This window comes from Impatiens glandulifera, chromosome 5 (genome assembly GCF_907164915.1).
Source record: "Impatiens glandulifera chromosome 5, dImpGla2.1, whole genome shotgun sequence".
NCBI lineage: Eukaryota > Viridiplantae > Streptophyta > Magnoliopsida > Ericales > Balsaminaceae > Impatiens > Impatiens glandulifera.
The window spans coordinates 3,833,838-3,858,394 of NC_061866.1; the positions used below are offsets into that span (position 1 = coordinate 3,833,838).

General features: G+C 29.7%; 1 protein-coding gene and 1 non-coding gene across 2 annotated transcripts in view; both read right to left on the minus strand.

Annotated features, from left to right (window-relative positions):
- LOC124938785 (E3 ubiquitin-protein ligase RFWD3-like) overlaps nucleotides 1–20,970 on the minus strand; it is a 45,889-nt gene extending 24,919 nt beyond the window's left edge. The window contains exon 1 of the mRNA XM_047479294.1: nucleotides 20,384–20,970. Within this exon, the coding sequence (XP_047335250.1) occupies nucleotides 20,384–20,802 (419 nt within the window). The 5' untranslated portion in view covers nucleotides 20,803–20,970. The remainder of the gene's footprint in view (nucleotides 1–20,383) is intronic.
- A 575-nt stretch (nucleotides 20,971–21,545) lies between these two features.
- On the minus strand, nucleotides 21,546–21,671 carry LOC124940822. Its single transcript, XR_007099553.1, has one exon. It is a non-coding gene; the product is annotated as a small nucleolar RNA SNORA77 (small nucleolar RNA).
- Nucleotides 21,672–24,557: the final 2,886 nt, after the last annotated feature.

The window sequence follows — 24,557 nt, forward strand, 5'->3', positions numbered from 1 at the left end:
AAAAATGATACTTTATCTTAAAAAAACACAAAGGGTAATAACATTTTACCTCATTTTTTTGTTCAACAATAATAACCCAACACATTAGAAAGTTAATTGAATAGAGAGGACGTGAGACATAAAAGAAAGGGTTCCAATGACCCTTTTAGAGCGCATGCGCAAGATGCATTTTGCGTATGCGCAAAATTGCATTTGCGTAGGCGCAAGATGCATTTTGCGATCCCAGTTGATTAATAACAAGTGTTTTCAGATAAAATAAAGCAATATCTAACTTATCCATTGATTCAACGTTTGTTGGAGATCTAGCGGGATGGTATCGTCGTCGGTGTTTGTTAAAGATCTAGCGTAGATGCTATAGAGTAGTCGGGGGATATCAAACGTCTGGAGGGGAGCTAGAAGAAGGCGTTGCTTTGCTTGGGATAGACGTGTCATCGGAGGGGAACTCGCCCTTGCTGAGGGAGAAGAAGAGAGTACAAGAGAAGAGAAGAGAAGAGAAGAGAAGAGAAGAAAGAAGAAGAAAAGTAATTAGGGGCAATTTAGACTTTTAACAGGGGTAAAAAGTTATTTAAAAAAAAATTAATTCCTTTATTATTTTTAAAAATAATTTAGGGTTATTTCGTCAAATATTTAGCCTATAAACTCATATTTTTTATTATATAAATATATTTTATATTTGTAATAATATTTAATAATTAATATTATATATATACCTTTATTGTTTATATGTTTTATATGTTAAAATAAATTATATAAATATATTGATTTTATAAGTTTTTATTAATATATTTTTAAAATTTAATAAAATAAGTATTTTTTTCAGTATATATTTTTTTGAAAATAATTAAGTAAATAAATAAAATTCTTATTTATTTTTTTATATTCTTATATACTGTCTTTTATTGTCTATTTTTATATTTATTATTTAATTATTTAAAAGTTTATAAAATTTAATTTAATTTATAATATTATAAAATAAAAAATAAAAAATATTATAATAAGGATGTAAAATCTAGCATACATATTTAATATATATATTTTTTGTTAATATTTTATTTATAATGTGTCATCTAAAAATATTATAATTAATATTTTTTTAAATAATATTATATTATTTAAAATAATAAATAAAAATAAAATGAATGAGAATATATATACATAAAATAAATTTATTAGGCATCTTGTATCTTTGTGTAAAAATAAGAAGATATATATGTTTATTATTATTATAATAATTATATATATATATATAAATTATAAAGAGAAATTAAAATTAAAAAAAAATAATAATAATAAATAAAAATTGTGAGATAATGAAAAAAATATATATTAAAGAATGACAAGATAGAAAAAATAATGAAATTATAAGTTAAATGATTGAAAAAGAGTTAAAATGAAAGTTATGGTTAAAGTTAAAATGTGTTTGATTATAATTTTGTGGGTTAGTTTATTACGTAAACATTAACGTACATCTCATCTCATCATCCGAATCAAACGTGTCCTGTTGATGTGCTATTTGTTATTCTCTTTTAATAAAAATATGTTTAATATTTCTCACGTGTTGTTTTTTATTCTCATTTTCTCTAATAATTAAATTTAAAATTAAATAAAGTTAGATTAAAATTAATTTGGGATTTTACCTTCGAATAAATATTTATTAAAATTTACACCTAACTTGTGGTTCAATTCCAAATTAAAACTTAATTTCAATTGTTTTTTTTGTTAAGAATGTTTACTTATGTAAAGTTAAATGTTTATCCCCTTAAAATTGAGAATTGTTTCCTCTATCAATATTGTTTTTGATGTATAAATGCTCTTGTATTTTTTTTAATCAAACTAGGTTACAAGGTTTTCGTCTTTTGTGGTGTTTTGATGTTTTAGATATTTAATTAACTACAAATTTATAGATTTTGATCTTTTATATATATATATATATATATATATATATATATATATATATATATATATATATATATATATATATATTATTGTAAAATGTATGATCAAATGTAAAACAGTTAAATGTGTGTGTTTGTACGACGAGAATTTAAATTTACAAATAGAATTCAAATTACAATTTTACAAGAATAACATTCAATTTTAATTCTTATATTTGAGAAAAAAAATAAAATGATAATTTAACTATAATTTCTATATTTGAAAAAAATAAAATTAAAATAATGAGTATGATGCGATATATCAAGGCAGCTCAAGTGTCAAATGTTTTTTTAAGACTCGATTCTAGTTAAGAAAAAGAGATATCAATTTGACATATTAACCCTTAAATTCAAACAAATATAATAACAAGATCTTTTATTTTGAAAAAAAAAAATTACAATTCCAAAATAAAAATACAAAATCACATTGAAATCTATATATATATAATGATACTTAATTTTTAAAATGTCCGGATTGCCGGGTCGAAAGCTGTGGTTAATTTGGATACTTGGGTCGGATTGTGGGTTTACCTGTTTTTAAATTTAAAACGGTTAAAAATAAAATTAAAAATGCTAGAGGTATGTTTCGAACTTGCAACCTAACAAAACAAGTACAACTCTTTAACTAACTAGGCTACAAAGACTTTATATTTTAAATTCAACACCAAATTTGATAAACGCGGGACGTTTTAACATTAATATAAGTTCAACTTTTTAACTAACTAATCTATATATATATAATGATGCTTAATTTTTAAAATGTCCGGATTCCCGGGTCGAGAGCTGTGGTTAATTTGGATACTTGGGTCGGATTGTGGGTTTACCCGTTTTTAAATTTAAAACGGTTAAAAATAAAATTAAAAATGCTAGATGTATGTTTCGAACTTGCAACCTAACAAAATAAGTACAACTCTTTAACCAACTAGACTACAAAGACTTTATATTTTAAATTCAACACCAAATTTGATAAACGCGGGACGTTTTAACATTAATATAAGTTCAACTTTTTAACTAACTAATCTATATATACATAATGATGCTTAATTTTTAAAGTGTCCGGATTGTCGGGTCGAGAGCTGTGGTTAATTTGGATACTTGGGTCGGATTGTGGGTTTACCCGTTTTTAAATTTAAAACGGTTAAAAATAAAATTAAAAATGCTAGAGGTATGTTTCGAACTTGCAACCTAACAAAACAAGTACAACTAATGATGCTTAATTTTTAAAGTGTCCGGATTGCCGGGTCGAGAGCTGTGGTTAATTTGGATACTTGGGTCGGATTGTGGGTTTACCCGTTTGTAAATTTAAAACGGTTAAAAATAAAATTAAAAATGCTAGAGGTATGTTTCGAACTTGCAACCTAACAAAACAAGTACAACTTTTTAACCAACTAGGCTATAAAGACTTTATATTTTAAATTCAACACCAAATTTGATAAACGCGGGACGTTTTAACATTAATATAAGTTCAACTTTTTAACTAACTAATCTATATATATATATAATGATGCTTAATTTTTAAAATGTCCGGATTGCCGGGTCGAGAGCTGTGGTTAATTTGGATACTTGGGTCGGATTGTGGGTTTACCCGTTTTTAAATTTAAAACGGTTAAAAATAAAATTAAAAATGCTAGAGGTTTGTTTCGAACTTGCAACCTAACAAAACAAGTACAACTCTTTAACCAACTAGGCTACAAAGACTTTATATTTTAATCTATATATATATAATGATGCTTAATTTTTAAAGTGTCCGGATTGACGGGTCGAGAGCTGTGGTTAATTTGGATACTTGGGTCGGATTTTGGTTTACCCGTTTTTAAATTTAAAACGGTTAAAAATAAAATTAAAAATGCTAAATGTATGTTTCGAACTTGCAACCTAACAAAATAAGTACAACTCTTTAACCAACTAGGCTACAAAGACTTTATATTTTAAATTCAACACCAAATTTGATAAACGCGGGACGTTTTAACATTAATATAAGTTCAACTTTTTAACTAACTAATCTATATATACATAATGATGCTTAATTTTTAAAGTGTCCGGATTGCCGGGTCGAGAGCTGTGGTTAATTTGGATACTTGGGTCGGATTGTGGGTTTACTCGTTTTTAAATTTAAAACGGTTAAAAATAAAATTAAAAATGCTAGATGTTTCGAACTTGCAACCTAACTAAACAAGTACAACTCTTTAACCAACTAGGCTACAAAGACTTTATATTTTAAATTCAACACCAAATTTGATAAACGCGAGACGTTTTAACATTAATATAAGTTCAACTTTTTAACTAACTAATCTATATATATATATAATGATGCTTAATTTTTAAAATGTCCGGATTGCCGGGTCGAGAGCCGTGGTTAATTTGGATACTTGGGTCGGATTGTGGGTTTACCCGTTTTAAAATTTAAAACGGTTAAAAAAAAATTAAAAATGCTAGAGGTATGTTTCAAACTTGCAACCTAACAAAACAAGTACAACTTTTTAACCAACTAGGCTACAAAGACTTTATATTTTAAATTCAACACCAAATTTGATAAACGCGGGACGTTTTAACATTAATATAAGTTCAACTTTTTAACTAACTAATCTATATATATATAATGATGCTTAATTTTTAAAGTGTCCGGATTGCCGGGTCGAGAGCTGTGGTTAATTTGGATACTTGGGTCGGATTGTGGGTTTACTCGTTTTTAAATTTAAAACGGTTAAAAATAAAATTAAAAATGCTAGATGTATGTTTCGAACTTGCAACCTAACAAAATAAGTACAACTCTTTAACCAACTAGGCTACAAAGACTTTATATTTTAAATTTAACACCAAATTTGATAAACGCGGGACGTTTTAACATTAATATAAGTTCAACTTTTTAACTAACTAATCTATATATACATAATGATGCTTAATTTTTAAAGTGTCCGGATTGCCGGGTCGAGAGGTGTGGTTAATTTGGATACTTGGGTCGGATTGTGGGTTTACCCGTTTTTAAATTTAAAACGGTTAAAAATAAAATTAAAAATGCTAGAGGTATGTTTCGAACTTGCAACCTAACAAAACAAGTACAACTCTTTAACCAACTAGGCTACAAAGACTTTATATTTTAATCTATATATATAATGATGCTTAATTTTTAAAGTGTCCGGATTGCCGGGTCGAGAGCTGTGGTTAATTTGGATACTTGGGTCGGATTTTGGTTTACCCGTTTTTAAATTTAAAACGGTTAAAAATAAAATTAAAAATGTTAGATGTATGTTTCGAACTTGCAACTTAACAAAATAAGTACAACTCTTTAACCAACTAGGCTACAAAGACTTTATATTTTAAATTCAACACCAAATTTGATAAACGCGGGACGTTTTAACATTAATATAAGTTCAACTTTTTAACTAACTAATCTATATATACATAATGATGCTTAATTTTTAAAGTGTCCGGATTGCCGGGTCGAGAGCTGTGGTTAATTTGGATACTTGGGTCGGATTGTGGGTTTACTCGTTTTTAAATTTAAAACGGTTAAAAATAAAATTAAAAATGCTAGATGTTTCGAACTTGCAACCTAACAAAACAAGTACAACTCTTTAACCAACTAGGCTACAAAGACTTTATATTTTAAATTCAACACCAAATTTGATAAACGCGGGACGTTTTAACATTAATATAAGTTCAACTTTTTAACTAACTAATCTATATATATATATATAATGATGCTTAATTTTTAAAATGTCCGGATTGCCGGGTCGAGAGCCGTGGTTAATTTGGATACTTGGGTCGGATTGTGGGTTTACCCGTTTTAAAATTTAAAACGGTTAAAAAAAAATTAAAAATGCTAGAGGTATGTTTCAAACTTGCAACCTAACAAAACAAGTACAACTTTTTAACCAACTAGGCTACCAAGACTTTATATTTTAAATTCAACACCAAATTTGATAAACGCGGGACGTTTTAACATTAATATAAGTTCAACTTTTTAACTAACTAATCTATATATATATAATGATGCTTAATTTTTAAAGTGTCCGGATTGCCGGGTCGAGAGCTGTGGTTAATTTGGATACTTGGGTCGGATTGTGGGTTTACCCGTTTTTAAATTTAAAACGGTTAAAAATAAAATTAAAAATGCTAGATGTATGTTCGAACTTGCAACCTAACAAAATAAGTACAACTCTTTAACCAACTAGGCTACAAAGACTTTATATTTTAAATTTAACACCAAATTTGATAAACGCGGGACGTTTTAACATTAATATAAGTTCAACTTTTTAACTAACTAATCTATATATACATAATGATGCTTAATTTTTAAAGTGTCCGGATTGCCGGGTCGAGAGGTGTGGTTAATTTGGATACTTGGGTCGGATTGTGGGTTTACCCGTTTTTAAATTTAAAACGGTTAAAAATAAAATTAAAAATGCTAGAGGTATGTTTCGAACTTGCAACCTAACAAAACAAGTACAACTCTTTAACAAACTAGGCTACAAAGACTTTATATTTTAAATTCAACACCAAATTTGATAAACGCGGGATGTTTTAACATTAATATAAGTTCAACTTTTTAACTAACTAATCTATATATATATAATGATGCTTAATTTTTAAAATGTCCGGATTGCCGGGTCGAGAGCTGTGGTTAATTTGGATACTTGGGTCGGATTGTGGGTTTACCCGTTTTTAAATTTAAAACGGTTAAAAATAAAATTAAAAATGCTAGAGGTATGTTTCGAAATTGCAACCTAACAAAACAAGTACAACTCTTTAACCAACTAGGCTACAAAGACTTTATATTTTAAATTTAACACCAAATTTGATAAACGCGGGACGTTTTAACATTAATATAAGTTCAACTTTTTAACTAACTAATCTATATATATATAATGATGCTTAATTTTTAAAGTGTCCGGATTGCCAGGTCGAGAGCTGTGGTTAATTTGGATTCTTGAGTCGGATTGTGGGTTTACCCGTTTTTAAATTTAAAACGGTTAAAAATAAAATTAAAAATGCTAGAGGTATGTTTCGAACTTGCAACCTAACAAAACAAGTACAACTCTTTAACCAACTAGGCTACAAAGACTTTATATTTTAAATTCAACACCAAATTTGATAAACGCGGGACGTTTTAACATTAATATAAGTTCAACTTTTTAACTAACTAATCTATATATATATAATGATGCTTAATTTTTAAAGTGTCAGAATTGCCGGGTCGAGAGCTGTGGTTAATTTGGATACTTGGGTCGGATTGTGGGTTTACCCGTTTTTAAGTTTAAAACGGTTAAAAATAAAATTAAAAATGCTAGAGGTATGTTTCGAACTTGCAACCTAACAAAACAAGTACAATTTTTTAACCAACTAGGCTACAAAGACTTTATATTTTAAATTCAACACCAAATTTGATAAACGCGGGACGTTTTAACATTAATATAAGTTCATCTTTTTAACTAACTAATCTATATATATATAATGATGCTTAATTTTTAAAGTGTCCGGATTGCCGGATCGAGAGCTGTGGTTAATTTGGATACTTGGGTCGGATTGTGGGTTTACCCGTTTTTAAATTTAAAACGGTTAAAAATAAAATTAAAAATGCTAGAGGTATGTTTCGAACTTGCAATCTAACAAAACAAGTACAACTATTTAACCAACTAGGGTACAAAGACTTTATATATTAAATTCAAATACCAAATTTGATAAATGCGGGACGTTTTAATATTAATATAAGTTCAACTTTTTAACTAACTAATATATAATGATGTTGAGTAAATAGATACTTGGGTCGGAATATGTTTTGACCGACCCATAAATTTAAAACGGTTAAAAATAAAATTAAAAATGTTATCCGTAATTTTTTTCACGATTTTTTATATTATTATTCGTGAAAATGCACGGGCTAAATGCTAGTTTTCATTAGAATTACAATTTTAATTTCAATTCTTAATCTTAAATTGTTTAAAAATTATATAAATTAAAATTATATCCCAATTTCAATATTATCAAAACATAACTTAGTTTTTTTTTCACTTTGTATAACTTTGTATAAAGATAACATTTCAGATCATTATTTTATGCATTTTTAAACATACAAGCTAAGTAATACCAAAGACAAAACCAAACATACAGAGTAAAACCAAAGACAAAACTAGGCATACATGAACTTTCTAACAAGCCAAGAGGTTAGCTCAATCAACAATATGTTTAAATTAATTTCATTAATTAAATAAAAATGTGAATTTGGATAAATAAATTAAATGTAATTTAATCTAAATAAATATAAATTCAAATGTGAATTTTTAGTTAAATTTAATGACAGTGTATAAAATCGATTACCCATGAATAAGATCGAATGCCAAGAGTTTTGAAAGGTAAAGAGTCTAGGAAGATCGAATGCCAAGAGTTTTGAAAGGTAAAGAGTCTAGGAATAACAAACGTTGGATGAATTATCACTCATTGGATTGATAAATGAACTTATTGTGATGGTTTAATTTCTAGTTATAAATATCTCCTTCACGTTGGAAGTCTTAATATATCTCATTTTCTTCTTCACTCATTTCCTTATCTCTTTCGAATTCGAAAGGTTTTTTCAAATAAATATAAATTCATACTAAATTCAAATGTGAATTTTTAGTGAAATTTCATGAATAAGATCGAATGCGAAGAGTTTTGAAATGTAAAGAGTCTAGGAATAACAACCGTTGGATGAATTATCAAACCGTTGGATGAATTATCAAACCGTTGGATGAATTATCAAACCGTTGGATGAATTATCAAACCGTTGGATGAATTATCGGTCATTATGAATTATCAGTCATTGGATTGATAAATGAATTTATTGTGATTGGTTTAATTTCTAGTTATAAATATCTCCCTTTAAAACTCTTAATATATTTCATGTTTCTTTTTCACTCATTTCATTATCTCTTCAGAATTCGAAAGGTTTTTTCTTTGTTTTCTTGAGTGTTCTTCGAGTTCTTCACTTAATCAAGTATTTTTGGAGTTTTGACTCGTCGTATTTCCGTTGAAACCTAGTGATTGATTCAGGTACTTTTTCAAGTTTGTTGCGTAGTGATTTCAGTGTTAAATCACTATTAGATTCATTGTACCCGGGAGACAACTATCTACAATAAACTTCAGCACAGCACAAGGGGAGACGGTGAAACTATTCTAAGGGAAATGTGTTAATCACATGTTTAAATCAACCTTTTATTCTAGTGATTTCGTTCTTTTTAACATTATATTTAATTAAGTTATTTGTAACATCATTTATATATATATATATATATATATATATTTCAATTATTTTAAGATAAGATATCTAACAATCTTAAACAAGTTATTTAGTAGCTTTTGTAGTCGAATTTTGTTGTCTTTGATATTTCTGAAATACGAGTTGCGATCTTAAAAAAGAGATGATGACTCATTTTGACAAGTTCAATTTATTCATCTCAAAAGGAGAAGATGACTCATTTTGACAAGTTCAATTTATTCATCTCAAAAGGGGGGAGAAGAATCTACCAATAAAGATAAGTCTTTATTATACATGTATATATGTTAATTATTAACATTTTATTTTCCTTGTGTTGTTAAAATTTTTATTTTATAAACTAATATATGTTGACATATAATTTTTCTCAAGAAAAATTATATATTCAATATACAAACGTATCTTGAAAATAAATTAGATAAACAATAGTTTGTTTTCTTTTTTAATTAAAAGTTTGATAGTTACTAAAATTATTATTAATAATAAATGAAAGGTAACTAAAAGGTTAGCTTATAGTTTTCAGAAGATTAATGACTATATTTATTAATAGTAATTAAAATTATTATAATTAAAATATATGGTTTAAGTTTTTAAATAATTAATTATAATATATCGATCTTAAATTAATTAAGTGTCGGATAATTAATAAGAATGTGATATGGTGATTACTAGCAAATATCATGTATATATAAATTGTCTTATATACTACATTTTTATTATGGTATTAAGATATCATTTTTAAATATATATATATATATATATATATATATATATATATATTTATTTGTTAACATAGTTGAGTCAAGGCAAAAAAAAAAGGTGTTTCTAATTAAAGGAAATAGAAGGTCTTAATAGCGATAAAACTGAAGACCAAGAAAACTCATAATTATGCGGTATTAATAGAGAGGGCCTATGTGGTTCTAGATCTCAATAATAAGATCTTGTTTGATTTGATATTACAAGGAAAATCTTAATTGATTTGAGAAACGATGCGATATATGTGCCAACATCATCGAATGCAAACGTGCAACCAAAAATAAATGTTGGCTTCGGCCAAAGATGTTTGAAACATTATGATTTTTTTTTTTGTAGAAATCAAGTGAAATGATGATGGATATTTATTTGATTAAATATTCTAATTTCTTTTATAGAAATATTAGGTTTAAATGAATATTTAATTGATTCAACTTTATAGTTTCTTATATAGAGATTACGTGAAAATTGATTTATATATGAATAAGCATTCTAATCTCTTATATATGAATTATATATGAATGATTTATTCAATTAAATATTCACAATAATATGTATCTTATTAATTTAATGATAAATATAACACAAGAATTGTGTGGCAATCTCTTGATTAAAAAAACAATCTTTGGATTTGATTCACATAGATGCATAGATGCGTGTTTTAAAAGGTACCAACACGAATGTGGAGAAAATATTTTTATTGATAATAACACAAAGAATTATTGTGTATATTATAATAAATAAAATGATGATCTATTGCTAGACAAATATATTTTCCACGAAAGATAAAGTTGTGCAACTTAACATAACAAGAAAATGTCTTGTTTATATTTTGCTTAGTTAATGCTTAATTTGATTTTTTAAGGGTTTAAAATCAAAAGACGCGTTTTTCTTTAATATTATTTTCATATAAATCTGAAGAACAAATATCTTCAAAATTAATTTTATGAAATTAATTAATTAAAAAAATTGGCTTGTAAATTTTTTTATGACTTATAACAATGTTAAAATAATGATATGAAAATTTTGGTCATATTTTAATTTTAGCTGAAAAGTTAATAAATGTGATAATTGTGTATATCATAAAAACAATGAAAGTGAAAGTGGTTATTTTATTATGTATCTTTATACAATATTTTCTCGTTGGAAATTACGATAAAAATGATTAAATCCACTAGGGGTGGCAATTTAGGTAAGTTTTAGGTTGGCGGGTTCGGGTTGACAGGTTAACAGGTTCAATAAATCTAATATAAACCTGACCTGTTTAATTATTCAGGTAAAAAATCTCTAACCTAAACCTGACCTGTTTATTTGTGTTTGACTTGAACCTAACCTATTTGACATATTTAACCCGACTTATCTAACTCAACTCGAATCAAACCCGATATAATTAATTCATATATCTCTATTTCAAATTAAAATGACATCAATACAAAATAAAAATGAAGTTAAATCACAAATTCACTTATACAAAATTTTACAAAAGAAAATGAGTGAGTGACTAAGAAAAAATAACACAAAACTCAACAAAAGAAACTTGTAAACGGGTTATCGGGTCTACTTTGGGTCATGTCAGGTCGATCCGATTTTGACCTATTTATTAATTAGGTTAAACAGGTCGACCTGATTTTGACCCGAACAAAAAAAATACATGACCCTAACGTAATTTTTTCGTGTTCGGTCCAGATCGTGTTTTCGTGTCGTGTTTAAAATTGTTAGCCCTAAAATCCACTAAGGATGTGAGTTGCACTAAACAATGTATCATGTTGTTATCAAATGATAAAGTGATATGAAAAAATTTACGTTTACAAGTGAATATGTTTACACTTAAAAGTGCAACTATATATGTGAAAATCTTCTAACGATTTTTTTTTTGTGAAATATGTAATCGTTTACACGAAGGCATAATAGTTTAGACATTTTGTCTACTAGTTAGCCAAGTAAATAATATTTTCACAAAAGAATGTTCAAATGATAAGTATGTATGAATGACTATGCTTATTAGAAGATATTACAAGATTGTGTAAAAGGAAATTTATAATTATTGTGATATGAAATTAGACAAACTTAGAGTAAATGACAAATCTAGATATACATGTCTTAAACATAATGTCATGAGATTATACTCTCTAATAGAGTTATCACATTTGACTATATTAGTCAATGATAACATTGTGGATCCACTAACCAAACTATTGAATAGAGAGATAGTTTGAAAGTATTTTAAAGACATGAAGGAAAACCCAACCTATGCAAACTGAAGATCCCAAGAACTAGGTTTAATGGGACAACCTAATTGTACTAACTTGGAATTTATAGTTGAAGAATAATTCTATAAAGAAACAATATATATTTTGACGAGGATAAACACATCGCTTTTAATGATTCTTTGTGAGCAAAGAGATCACCTATGTGAGAGAGAAGTGGGTCTGCTTCGAAAGAATTATACGACTCAATTCTAGACCCTCTCACAGAACCAGACGCGTGTTTCATGGACAAAACGGACACAACCATTAGAGCTTGACATGTATTATGAAGAATTCTATGTGAAAATGTGTGATCGTTTACACAAATGACAGAATAGTTCAAGGACAACGAGTTTACTAATCGGTTAATAAAGTTATATACTTTCATAATGGAAGGTTTAAAGGGTTACACCTATTCATCCTATGTAGAATTCAACTATTGAACCTTTCACCGGATTAATCTTTTATTTTTCATTAATGGGGGGATTGTTGAAATTTTAAACTAATTCCATTAGTTAAATGGAAATGTGAATTTGGATAAATAAATTAAATGTAATTTAATCCAAATATATATAAATTCATATCAAATTCAAATGTGAATTTTGGTGAAATTTAATGCTAGTGGATAAGATCGATTACCAATGGATAAGATCGAATGCCAAGAGTCTTGAAATGTCACGAGTCTAGGAATGACAGACGTTGGATGAATTATCAGTCGTTGGATTGATAAATGAATTTATTATGATGGTTTATTTTTCAGCTATAAATATCCCTTTATGTTGGAACTCTTAATATATCTCATATTTCTTCTTCACCCATTTAATTATCTCTTTAGAATTCGAAAGGTTTTTTATTTGTTTTCTTGAATGTTCTTCGATTTCTTCACTCAATCGAGTGTTCTTCGAGTTCTTCACTCAATCGAGTGTTCTTCGAGTTCTTCACTCAATCGAGTGTTCTTCGAGTTCTTCACTCAATAGAGTGTTCTTTGAGTTCTTCACTCAATCGAGTGTTTTTTCGAGTTTTGACTCGTCGTATTTTCATTGAAATTCAGTGATTGATTAAGGTACTTTGTCATGTTCGTTGCATAGTAGTTCCGGTGTTGAATCACTACTAGATTTGTTGTACCCTGAGGGACAGCCATCTGCGATAAGCTCCAGCACAAAGAAAGACGGTGGAACTGTTTTAAGGGAAATGTGTTAATCACATGCATCGAATCAACCTTTTTTTTCTAGTAATTTCGTTCTTTGTAATATTGTATTTAATTAATTTATTCGTAACATCATTTATATATATATTTCTGTTATTTCAAGACAAGATGTCTAAAATAATCTTATTGTCTTTGTCCATATTTGATGCACCTATAAACTATTAACACGTCAAAATAATAAAATTTAGAACAATTCAAGGTAAATAACCCGATCTTGATTAGAACTACTCGATGCAGTAGTAGCTGAGACCATTTACAGAAACTTTTCCATTAGAACATTTCTTAAAATTGAAAGTTCATTTTCCATCTTTGATAATCTAGCAATGTTTGTAATTCTCAAACTTCTCGGGCCTCAAATAATTTCAATTTTTTTCTCAAGAAGTGCATTTCGTTCATCTCCTCCCTAGACAAAAACATAAATCATGAAGTATTTTTGTATTTCCAGTATTTAGAACTTAATTATTAATCAAGGTACAAGGAAACCACGCCTCTTTAAGATTGTGCAATTGCATTTTAAGTTCAACTTCTATTCTCTTCCACCTAATCTCTTTCCCTTTCCAGTGATGATCCAATATTCATATCCAACACAAAAAAAGAGATATGATGCAAATACTATGTGAATTTCCTTAAGGGTGTGTTTGGTAACTCTGAAATTGGCATTGGAATTGGAATTGGAGGGTCCAATTCCAATTCTTATGTTTGTTAGACACCTTAATATTAAGAATTGAAATTAGAATTCTAATGAAATTCAATACAGTGTAATTTGATAATTTTCAATTCCAATCTTTTTAGGTCAGAATTGTAATTCTAAATTAACACGTTTTTCACGTTTTTGACATATTTCACACATTTTGTACACATTAAACACGTTTAACATGTTTTTTCACACGTTTAACATGTTTTTGGCACGTTTAACACGTTTTGGCATGTTTAACATGTTTTTGACACATTTAACACGTTTTTCACGTCTTCGACATTTTTAACACGTTTTTGACACGTTCAACACATTTTTCACGTTTTTAACATGTTTAACACGTTTTTGACACGTTTAACACGTTTTTCACATTTTGGCACATTTTGCACGTTTTGGCATGTTTAATAAGTTTTTCACATATTTGACACGTTTAACATGTTTTCACGTTTTGGACACATTTAACGCATATTTAACACATTAAACACGTTTATCATATTTTTGGCACGTTTGACACGTTTACCACATTTTTGACACATTTAACACGTTTTTCACGTTTTTGCACGTTTAACAAGTTTTCCACATATTTGGCACGTTTAACACGTTTTCATGTTTTTAACACGTTTAAAACGTTTTTAATACAATAAACACATTTAACACGTAATTGACACGTTTTACATGTTTTTTATGTTTTTGACACGTTTGACACATTTAACACGTTTTTAATACGTTTAATACGTTTTTAACACATTTAACATATTTTTTATGTTTTGGCACGTTTAACACATTTTTGATACGTTTAACACGTTTAACCAAGGTTTTGAAAACCGTTTCGGTCATCAACCCGGTTTTTTTGGTGTACTTCGGTTCGACCGGTTCAACCGGCTAAACCACTAGTTGAACCGATTTTTTTTTTTTAAAAAAAAATTTAAATATATTAATACATAAATTATATATATAAATTAGTTAGGCATATAAAAAATAATAAAATTATATATAATTATTTTTTATATAATATTATAATATATTAAAATTAATATTATTATATATATAATTTTATGAAATATAAAAAATTAGATAGTCGTGAAAAATAACCGTCATCTTTCGTCTTCTTTCTCTCTATTTCTCTTTACTTTAGAAGGCTAAAGCTAAAAGAAAAAAGTAATATGCACATAGTCATAATACAGACATGACACTGACATGACTGACAGAAATAAATTAAATATTATAATAATATTATAATAATAATTATATAAACTTTATATAATTACCTTTCCAACCGGAAAAAACCGGTTTGTTTTGCAGGTTAAGCCGGACGGTCGAACCAGATTTTGACCGGTTTAAAAGGTGACCGTTTTGAAGACAAAATCCGGACCGCTCACCAAACCGTTTCGCGGTCGGACTGGTTGGACCGCCGGTCAAACTGTGTATTTTAAAACCTTGCGTTTAACACATTTTTGATACGTTTAACACGTTTAACACATTAAACACGTTTATCATTTTTTGGCACATTAAACACGTTTTTGACACGTTTAACACGATTTTCACGTTTTCGGCACATTTAACAAGTTTTGGTATGTTTAACACATTTTTGGCACGTTTAACATGTTTGATAAATGTTGGCACATTTACCACATTTTGACATGTTTAATACGTTTTGGCCCATTTAACACACTTGTGACATGCTTAAAACGTGTTAATATGCTAAATATGTGTTAAACATTCCAAAAACGTGAAAATGTGTTAAACGTGCCAAAAATTTGTTAAACTTGTCAAAATGTGTTAAACATACCAAAAAGTGTTAAATATGTTAAAAACGTGTTAAACGTGCCAAAATGTGTAAAACGTACCAAAAATATGTTAAACGTGTCATATGTGTGAAAAAATATGTTAAACGTGCCAAAAATGTGAAAAAGGTGTTGAAATAATTAAAACATGTGAAAAACATGTTAAACGTATTAAAAATGTTAAAAACGTGTTAAATGTGTCAAAAACGTGAAAAACGTGAAAAACGTGAAAAACATGTGAAAATATGTTAAATGTGTCAAAACGTGAAAAACATGTTAAACGTGTCAAAAATGTGTAAAACGTGTGAAAAACGTGTTAAACATGAAAAAAACGTGTTTAACGTGCCAAAAGCGTAAAAAACATGTTAAACATGTCAAAAATGTGCCAAAAATTTGAAAAACGTTTTAAACTTGTCAAAACGTGTGAAAAATATGTTAAACGTATTAAAAATGTCAAAAACGTATTAAACATACCAAAAACGTGAAAAACATGTTAAACGTGTAAAAATGTGTTTGAAGTGTGAAAACGTGTTAAACAAGTTAAAAACGTGTTTAAACGTGTCAAAAACGTGTAAAAAATGTGTTTGACATGTTAAGCATATCAAAAACGTGTTAAACGTGTTAAACATGTCAAAAACGTATTAAACGTGCCAAAAACATGAAAACATATTTAAGAAATAAACATTTTGAACCGATATTTTATTTTACAAACATAGGAATTGAAATTGAATTACAATTCTATCATTTTCCCAAACATAGGAATTGGAATTGAATTACAATTCTATAATTTTTCCAAACATAAAAATTGAATTGTAATTCAATGTCAATTCTCATGAAATTGGAATTAGAATTCCAATGCCAATTCCAATTCAAATTCCCCTTCATCAAACACACCCTAAATCTTATTAATCAATATCTATAAATATTAGAACAAAACTTTGGCATGAATTTTTTGTGAATACTGTTTAGGGTAACGTAAGTGCATTTACCTTCTTCATTTTTTCATATTATTTAATTCGAGAATTAATAAACTCAAGTTACTCAATTATTTCTTTCGTTGAATAGGTAGGTAAGTTTGATATTTTTGTTTTGAAAATAAATTTTCGTTTGGATTCGAGCTCGAGTTTAAAAATTAAATTCTAGTTCAAACTTTTCGCGCCGAGTCGAGATTGCAGGTAAATAATCGAGTTTTAGCACGAACTAAACTTTATAAACTCGTTCGAGCCAAGCTAATAAATACTTAATCGAGTCGAACTCAAGCTCAGGCTAGTTTGAGCTCAACCCGGCTCATTTGTAGCACTATTCCTTCTACTGAACAACGTCGGTTGGTCTACATCATTCAATACCAACATCAAATAGAGTCAGTTGTAATAGTGCTTTTAATAATAAATACTGTAATTGAAAATAAAAAATTATTACAAAATTATTAATGTTTTTAAACATTATTCATAAATTTTATTAATCTCCATAATCTAAAAAATATTTAAAATTTATCAAATCTACATAATTATTACAAAAGCAATGACAAAGTTCTTTACAAGTAAAAAAAATACATACTTCAATTGCAACTCAAAGTTCAAGTCATAATTAAACCTAAACATGTAATCATTTATCAAGATCAATCAAAACTTATCAATCTCAACATTTTTTACATTCAAATCAATATATAATTTTTATCAACTTCATCAAAACATCCTAATTTCGTCGAATCAATGCATATCAAAAACATTCCCTCAAATTTCACATTTCATAACATTCACTTGATTCATTTCAATTGATCAACATTCGTTTTATTCAATCAGTTTTGCATTTAAAATGAAAATAAATAAATGCACTTAAACATGTATATAGATCAACCAATTAAACAACCTTTTTGAAAAATCCAACACAAAATTATGTCGACAAGTTGCCACAAGGGTAGTGCAGTCATAAATATATCAAATTATCAAATACAAACAATAGTTTTAGAAAATACTTGTTTATCATAGTTAGTTAACAAACAAACGTCAACTAATTAATCTTCATCTTCTTTCTAATTTGAATTATCTTCATCTTCTTCCATAACTAAATTTAAGGTATCTATAAAACATAAAAATAAGCAAAATTAATATCAATATTTTTAAGTGTTGTACAAATATAATTAAATAGAATGAAAATCTCACCGGAGAATAAAGGTGATCCTCTAGTTAAATACCTTATATGACTCCTAAAATGATTGCATGGTTTCATATCTATGTATGGGTTCCTTTTAGAGTCAAATCTCTCAATGATCATTTGTTTGTTGCATTTGTTGTGAGTTGATGATCACACACATTTACAAGTTATTTCTTATGAAAGAAAAATATAATATTTATGATATTTTTCAACAATTCACAAAATGTTACAAACTCAATTACAACCATCAATTCAAACTATAAAAGTTGATATCGCCAAAAGAGTTTTTGGCTACACATCTCATTCAATTTCTATCTTCGAAAAACATTCTCTACCTTAGCTAGTATGTTCACACTCCAAACAAAACAGAGTGGTTGAACGCAAAATTCGTCATCTTCTAGAGGTAACATGTTTCATTATGTTTTTCCTCTGCAAACTGTTTCTCTCTCACGACGTAATGTTCAAAACAATTTTGGGGAAATGTGGTTTCCCCAACACATAACTCATCAATCGCATGCCTTCATGAGTTCTTAAGTTTCAAAGTCCCACCAATGTCTACTCCAATCATTTCCCTATACTAAAGCCGTCTCTCACGATCTTCCTCATAACACTAGTAAAAAATGGATTTTAACGAGGGGAAAAACTCTCGGTGAAAGTCTAATTGAAGCGAACTTTTGATTGATCCAGGCACTTGGACCTTACTCTGAAAAGTCCTGACAAATGATGAATGATGCATTTCACCGAGGACAACAAATGCTCAAGGAAGGTGTCGGTGAAGAAAAAATTAGTATCACCAAAAATATTTGTAGCCATCGAAGATAATATTATTACCGAGAGAACTAATCACTCTCGATGATAATTCAATTTTTTTACCGAGAGTAGAGCCATTGCTCTCGGTGATAATCTAAAATCATTGTTGAGAGTCTTTCTTTAGCTCTCGATGATACTCTTAAATGATTACCGAGAGCAGACGTTTATTGATCTCGGTGATAATAAGTTTATTTTTTAAAATAAAATGATTGTAAAACCGATTATACCTATTTAAACAAAAATAATTTCAGAAATCATACACAAATCATAACAAAAATATACCAAATTTCATATACCATTAAACCAAAATCTCAATTCAACCAAAAATTCATCATATACTAGTCAAAAATCTAAAAGATAAAAGCCAATTCAAATAATATCATATACCAAACTAATCCTTCGGAGGTGGAGGATATCTCGCCATAAACGCCGTTACCTTGTTCTGGAATTCTTCTCTTTGTCTTTCCATCTCTCGTATTCGAGACTCCAAATGTGTTATTTTCCTCGACTCAGCTTGTAAATCACTGCGCAACTGCTCGAGCTCTTTCCGCTCTTTCCTTTTCCAGTCACGATCCTGACATAAGTAAATGCAACATTGATAATCAACACAAATAAATGACATGATGTTAATACTCATTGAATGTAATTTTTGTCTTTCTTTTTTCACATACAAGCCGTCTTAATCATCAATATGTATAAATCTTAGAACCCCATGTGTGCTTGCTTAACTTCTATTTTTAGTGACTCAGCTACATAGTATAGATAATAATATTATTGCAACAAGAGGATTATCTGTTTCGTAAATAATATGAGAATCCCTCAATGGAAAAAATAATAGATGGGAATTGAATACTTTGACATCAATGAGAAGATGATATTCAGAAAACCTCTCTAACCTTGTTCTCAAGGTAAGTGCATTTAGCTTCAAGAAAATGAGATTTCTGTAAAAGAATTTGGATATTAGTTGAGCTCAAAGAGAGCATCTAAAATCAGTTGAAATCTCATTAATGAAAATCAATGTACTAGCTATTGGAAGAACATCACGATGAATGTCATTACTTGTACTAATTCCTGATCAACCACAACTGCTTGTCCATAAATTTTCCTCACATCTTTCAACGTGCATCTTTTGTTGCATTGAGGACACTGCACAAGGAAATATATAACAGAGGAGCCAATAAAAAAAACTAAGATTTAACCAATGCTTTGATACTAGATAAATATAATAATAATAAAAACATCAAGAACTAACAGTACAAATGGCACCTTCTGTTTATGTTTTTTCAGCCATCTCGCGATGCAGGACAAACCATATAAATGCCCACAAGGAAGACAACTGCATTTAGCAATGTTCATAACAGAGGTCAATTGAGTTGCCAGAGAATAACCATTTCAGTAATGTTAATCAAAGGATTTCTTTCAGCAAAGCTTAAACATTTTCATCCAGTCTTGGTTTTTTCAATGGGTTTATGTTTTCCCAATCAAATTAAGAGGCAGGAGAATTAGAATGATAAATAATTGACATGAAAATATGTTTATTTGGCCGTACCAGATTTGATGGTCGCCAACACTGTGAAATGCATCCATACAAATAGGGCAAGCGTCCAATTCGCTTCTACACGGTCCCCCGCCTATAATCCCAGCCTGTGATGAGGACGCCTTTCCTCCATTCCCACCCATCTCACATGCCTGTTTTTCTTCCACAAAAACAACACTATCTCCACCGCTGCCACCCACGCGATCCTCTTCTTGCTCTTCTTCTTCTTCTTCGCCATCCTCGCTTAGTGATTGATATTCGTCATCCTCGCTTACTGATAGATCTTCTTCATCCATGCTTACTGATTGATCTTCGTCATCGTTTTCGCTTTCTTCGTCTATGAAAATGTGTACATCGGCTTCATTTACTTCTGCTTCGTCTTCGTCGATATAGTCAATGTTATTTGTGGCAGGTAAACTAGGATCCGCCATTGCTAGTACGCACTCCAAGTATGTAAGCTTTCAGAGTTTTGATTTGACGCAGCTTCAATAGATTGAGCTTGAATGGCGCAGAAACAATAACTAGGGTTTTAACACAGAATTTAGGGTTATACCAAAGATACAACTAGCAGTACATTTCCAAACGCTGGAAACAAATGAAGATATAATCCCAATTACTGCCTGTCCTAAAGTTTGGGGGTGCCTTTGATAAAAACATATCTCATTGTTTATTTTTACTTAGTATATATATATATATGGGAATTTGATGGAATAACCCTCATAAGAGGGGAATTTCCACTTTTAACATGTGTTTAATAAGTTTTTCATTTTTGACCTTTTGCCAAGAGTTTTACCCTTTATTAAAAAAAAAAAAAAAAAAATTAATTCAGTAGTGCGCATTTCAGTTACTGAAATGTCACTATCTTCACCCATTTCCCTCCTCTCCACCAACCGTCCTTTCCCCGTCCTTCCTTCATCAAGGTTCTTCATCATCAAGCTTCCTTCATCAAGGTTCTTCATCATCAAGCTTCCTTCATCACCAAGCTTCCTTCATCATCAACGGATCCTTCCTTCATCATCGACGATCGTCTTCAACATTCAGGTTAGACGTTCGTCGTTTTAGGGTTTTGTTGTTTAGAGTCTAGGATGTAGGTTAGGTCATGGAATAATGGTTTTAGAGCTTGGCTGATTTGTTTTACAGTGAAATATACATCCGACGAAGGTGACGAAGGCGACAGTGCATCTGTCGCAGGCGACAGTGCATCTGTCGCAGGCGACAGTGCATCTGTCGCAGGCGACAGTGCATCTGTCGCAGGCGGGAAATGCATCTGTCGCATGCGCCAGATGCATTTCCCGCCTGCGACAGATGCATTTTCCTCCTTGCATTTTCCTCCCTGCATTTTCCTCCTTGCAATTATCACTGACTGGTCACTGTCACTGACTTCGTTGAATTTTTTTCAATTGCAGATCACATGAATGTTGGTGTTTTTCTACTCTTTGATGGAGATGCACTGTCGCAGACGGGAAATGCATCTGGCGCATGCGACAGATGCATTTCATTTATGTTTTGTGCTTAATTATATATATATACTATATTATATTTGAATTCAAAATAGCAAACTAAATTACATTCAAAAATAAATACATAAGGTTTACATTCAAAAATATACATAGCTAAATTATGTCCATTTTCTATGGGTCTATTATATGGTGGAACAACCTAACTGCCCATTTTTGTCTCCAAAAAACAATGTTCTCTGATGTCACAGCTGATATATCCAATTTTGCAGTAAGGTACTCCAAATACATGATTGTAAAAAGACCACAGTCTCCACTCTTCGTGCACTTGGGGACTCTTGGGGTGTGGTATTACAACATATGACATTCCTTCCAAACTGAACTTAGGATACTTGATCCTGTCAAACTCGGTCGTTCCAAATAGAAAGAGATATGGAATCATTTCACATAGTGGTTTCATGAACTTGTCATATTGATTCTTTTTGACAAATCCTTATTCGCAGTCATAAACATTGATGCACCAATCTTGTAGTTGCACCTCACAAAGGACCCAATGCTTCATATTAAGATTCATAGGGAAATATATCTTATCTACAATCATCCAAGAAGTCATCAATTTTTCTTCATCACCCCTGAAATATTCCATCAAGTCATCGTCGAATGTGTATGTTTGTGGATTTTTGGAGAACTTTGAATAACGTAACGACAACCTCGTAGAGACATTACAGTCACATATTGAGAAATCCATCGGTTGATAAGTCTTGGGAAAATTGGCAACTCTTTTTTTAAGAATGTAACATGCTGCATCTATCTCCTGCGACAGATTCGAGAAAATGAAGTAAGCACAGAGCATTGAATGAATTAAGCACAGAGCATGAAGAGAAATAGCAGGAAATGCATCTGTCGCAGGCGACAGTGCATCTGTCGCAGACGACGATGCATCTGTCGCAGGCGAATAGTGTATTCTTTCTGCGACAGATGCACTGTCGCCTGCGACAGATGCACTGTCGCCTGCGAAAATGCATCGTCGCCATCGACAATAAACCCAAAACCCTGCAACAGCCTTCGACAGAAGCATTTTAAACCCAAAACTAAACCTAAACAATAAACCTAAACAATAAACACTACCTAAACCTAAACACATACCTAAACCTAAACAATACCCTAAACCATTCCTCCATTACAGCATGCATGGATATAAAACGGAGAACTAGGATAGAAACGGGGAAGATAAACTCACATTCGACGTATTTGAGTTGAGATTCTCGTCGGGGGCTCTTGTTTGTCGTCGGAGCTCGTCGGGGTTCGAGGGAGGGTTCGAGGGAGAGGACGTCGTCGATGTTTCGGGGGCTCTTCGGCGTCGTCGTCGTCTTCGGGGTTGATCAGTCGTCTTCGGGAAGTTGGAAACGAGAGAGAGGGAGTGAAAGGAGAACTGGGGAAAGGAAGACGGGGGAGAATGAAAATCAAATTTTTTTTTTTTTTTTTAGTAAAGGGTAAAACTGACCTTTTGCCTTGGCAAAAGGTCAAAAATGAAAAACTTATTAATCACCTGTTAAAAGTGGAAATTCCCCTCTTATGAGGGTTATTCCATCAAATTTCCCTATATATATATAATACTTATAAATAATTAAATTTTGATTTTTATTTCAAAATTATTGAAATAATGATACAGTAACAATATTATTTTTCTATACCGAAATATTCGATACGATATATGGTATAAATAAAAAGTCATGAACTTGTAATCAACCAAATAATATCGTTGAATTTTCTAACAAGTTAAGAAAATAGTTTTTACATAATAGTGCAGTTAGTTCAATCAACAAGTAAACACTAATAACTACTTGATGCAGTAATAGCTGAGACCATTTCCGAAAATTTTTCATCAGAACATTTCTAAAAATTGAAAGTTCATTTTCCATCTTCGATAATTTAGCATTTGTTTGTAATTCTCAAGCTTCTTGGGCCTCAAATATTTCAATTTTTTTTTCAAGAAATGTTTTTCGTTCATCTTCTCCCTGGTCAAAAACATGAATCATGAAGTATTTTTGTATCTCAAATATTTAGAACTTAATTAACTTATAATAATTAATGGTCATAATATATAGATGATTGGGTTGCTAGAAAATGATTATTTCCTTCAAAAAAAAAAAAAACTTATCAAAATAAATGATTCAACAAAACTTATCAAGATAAATGAATCAATTTGTAGTTTTATAGTTTTATACAAATTGATAAGTTTAAGTTATTATTTTAACAGAATGTTTTAGGTCGACGGTAATTGTATTAAATGTAAAGTGTATGAGTTATTTGTTAGTTTAATAAAACCAATTTGGGATTTTAACCCGATAAAAGACTTTATAACCTTCTAACTGAAATAATCAAGTTTGTGGTTAATGGTTCATTTCATTCTCTCTAGTTTTCTTGATTGATTTGGTCTAGCAAGTCTTAGCTTGCTGGATTTGTTCATGGTATCAGAGCGTGGTTCATTTTTTGTCTTCAGACACAAAGGAGAGCGATTACTGATAAGAATCAAGAAGTGGAGAACTCAAACCCTAATTTGACTATCAACGAAGGATTGTCATCTTAAAACATAGATCAAGAAACAGAGGCTCGATTGAAGAGGAGAATGACGAACAAGAAGAAATACAACACTAATCCACTACTTCTTCAAAATGGAGACATTACAGGTGTAGTTATTACTAATTCTATACTAACAAGATCTCATT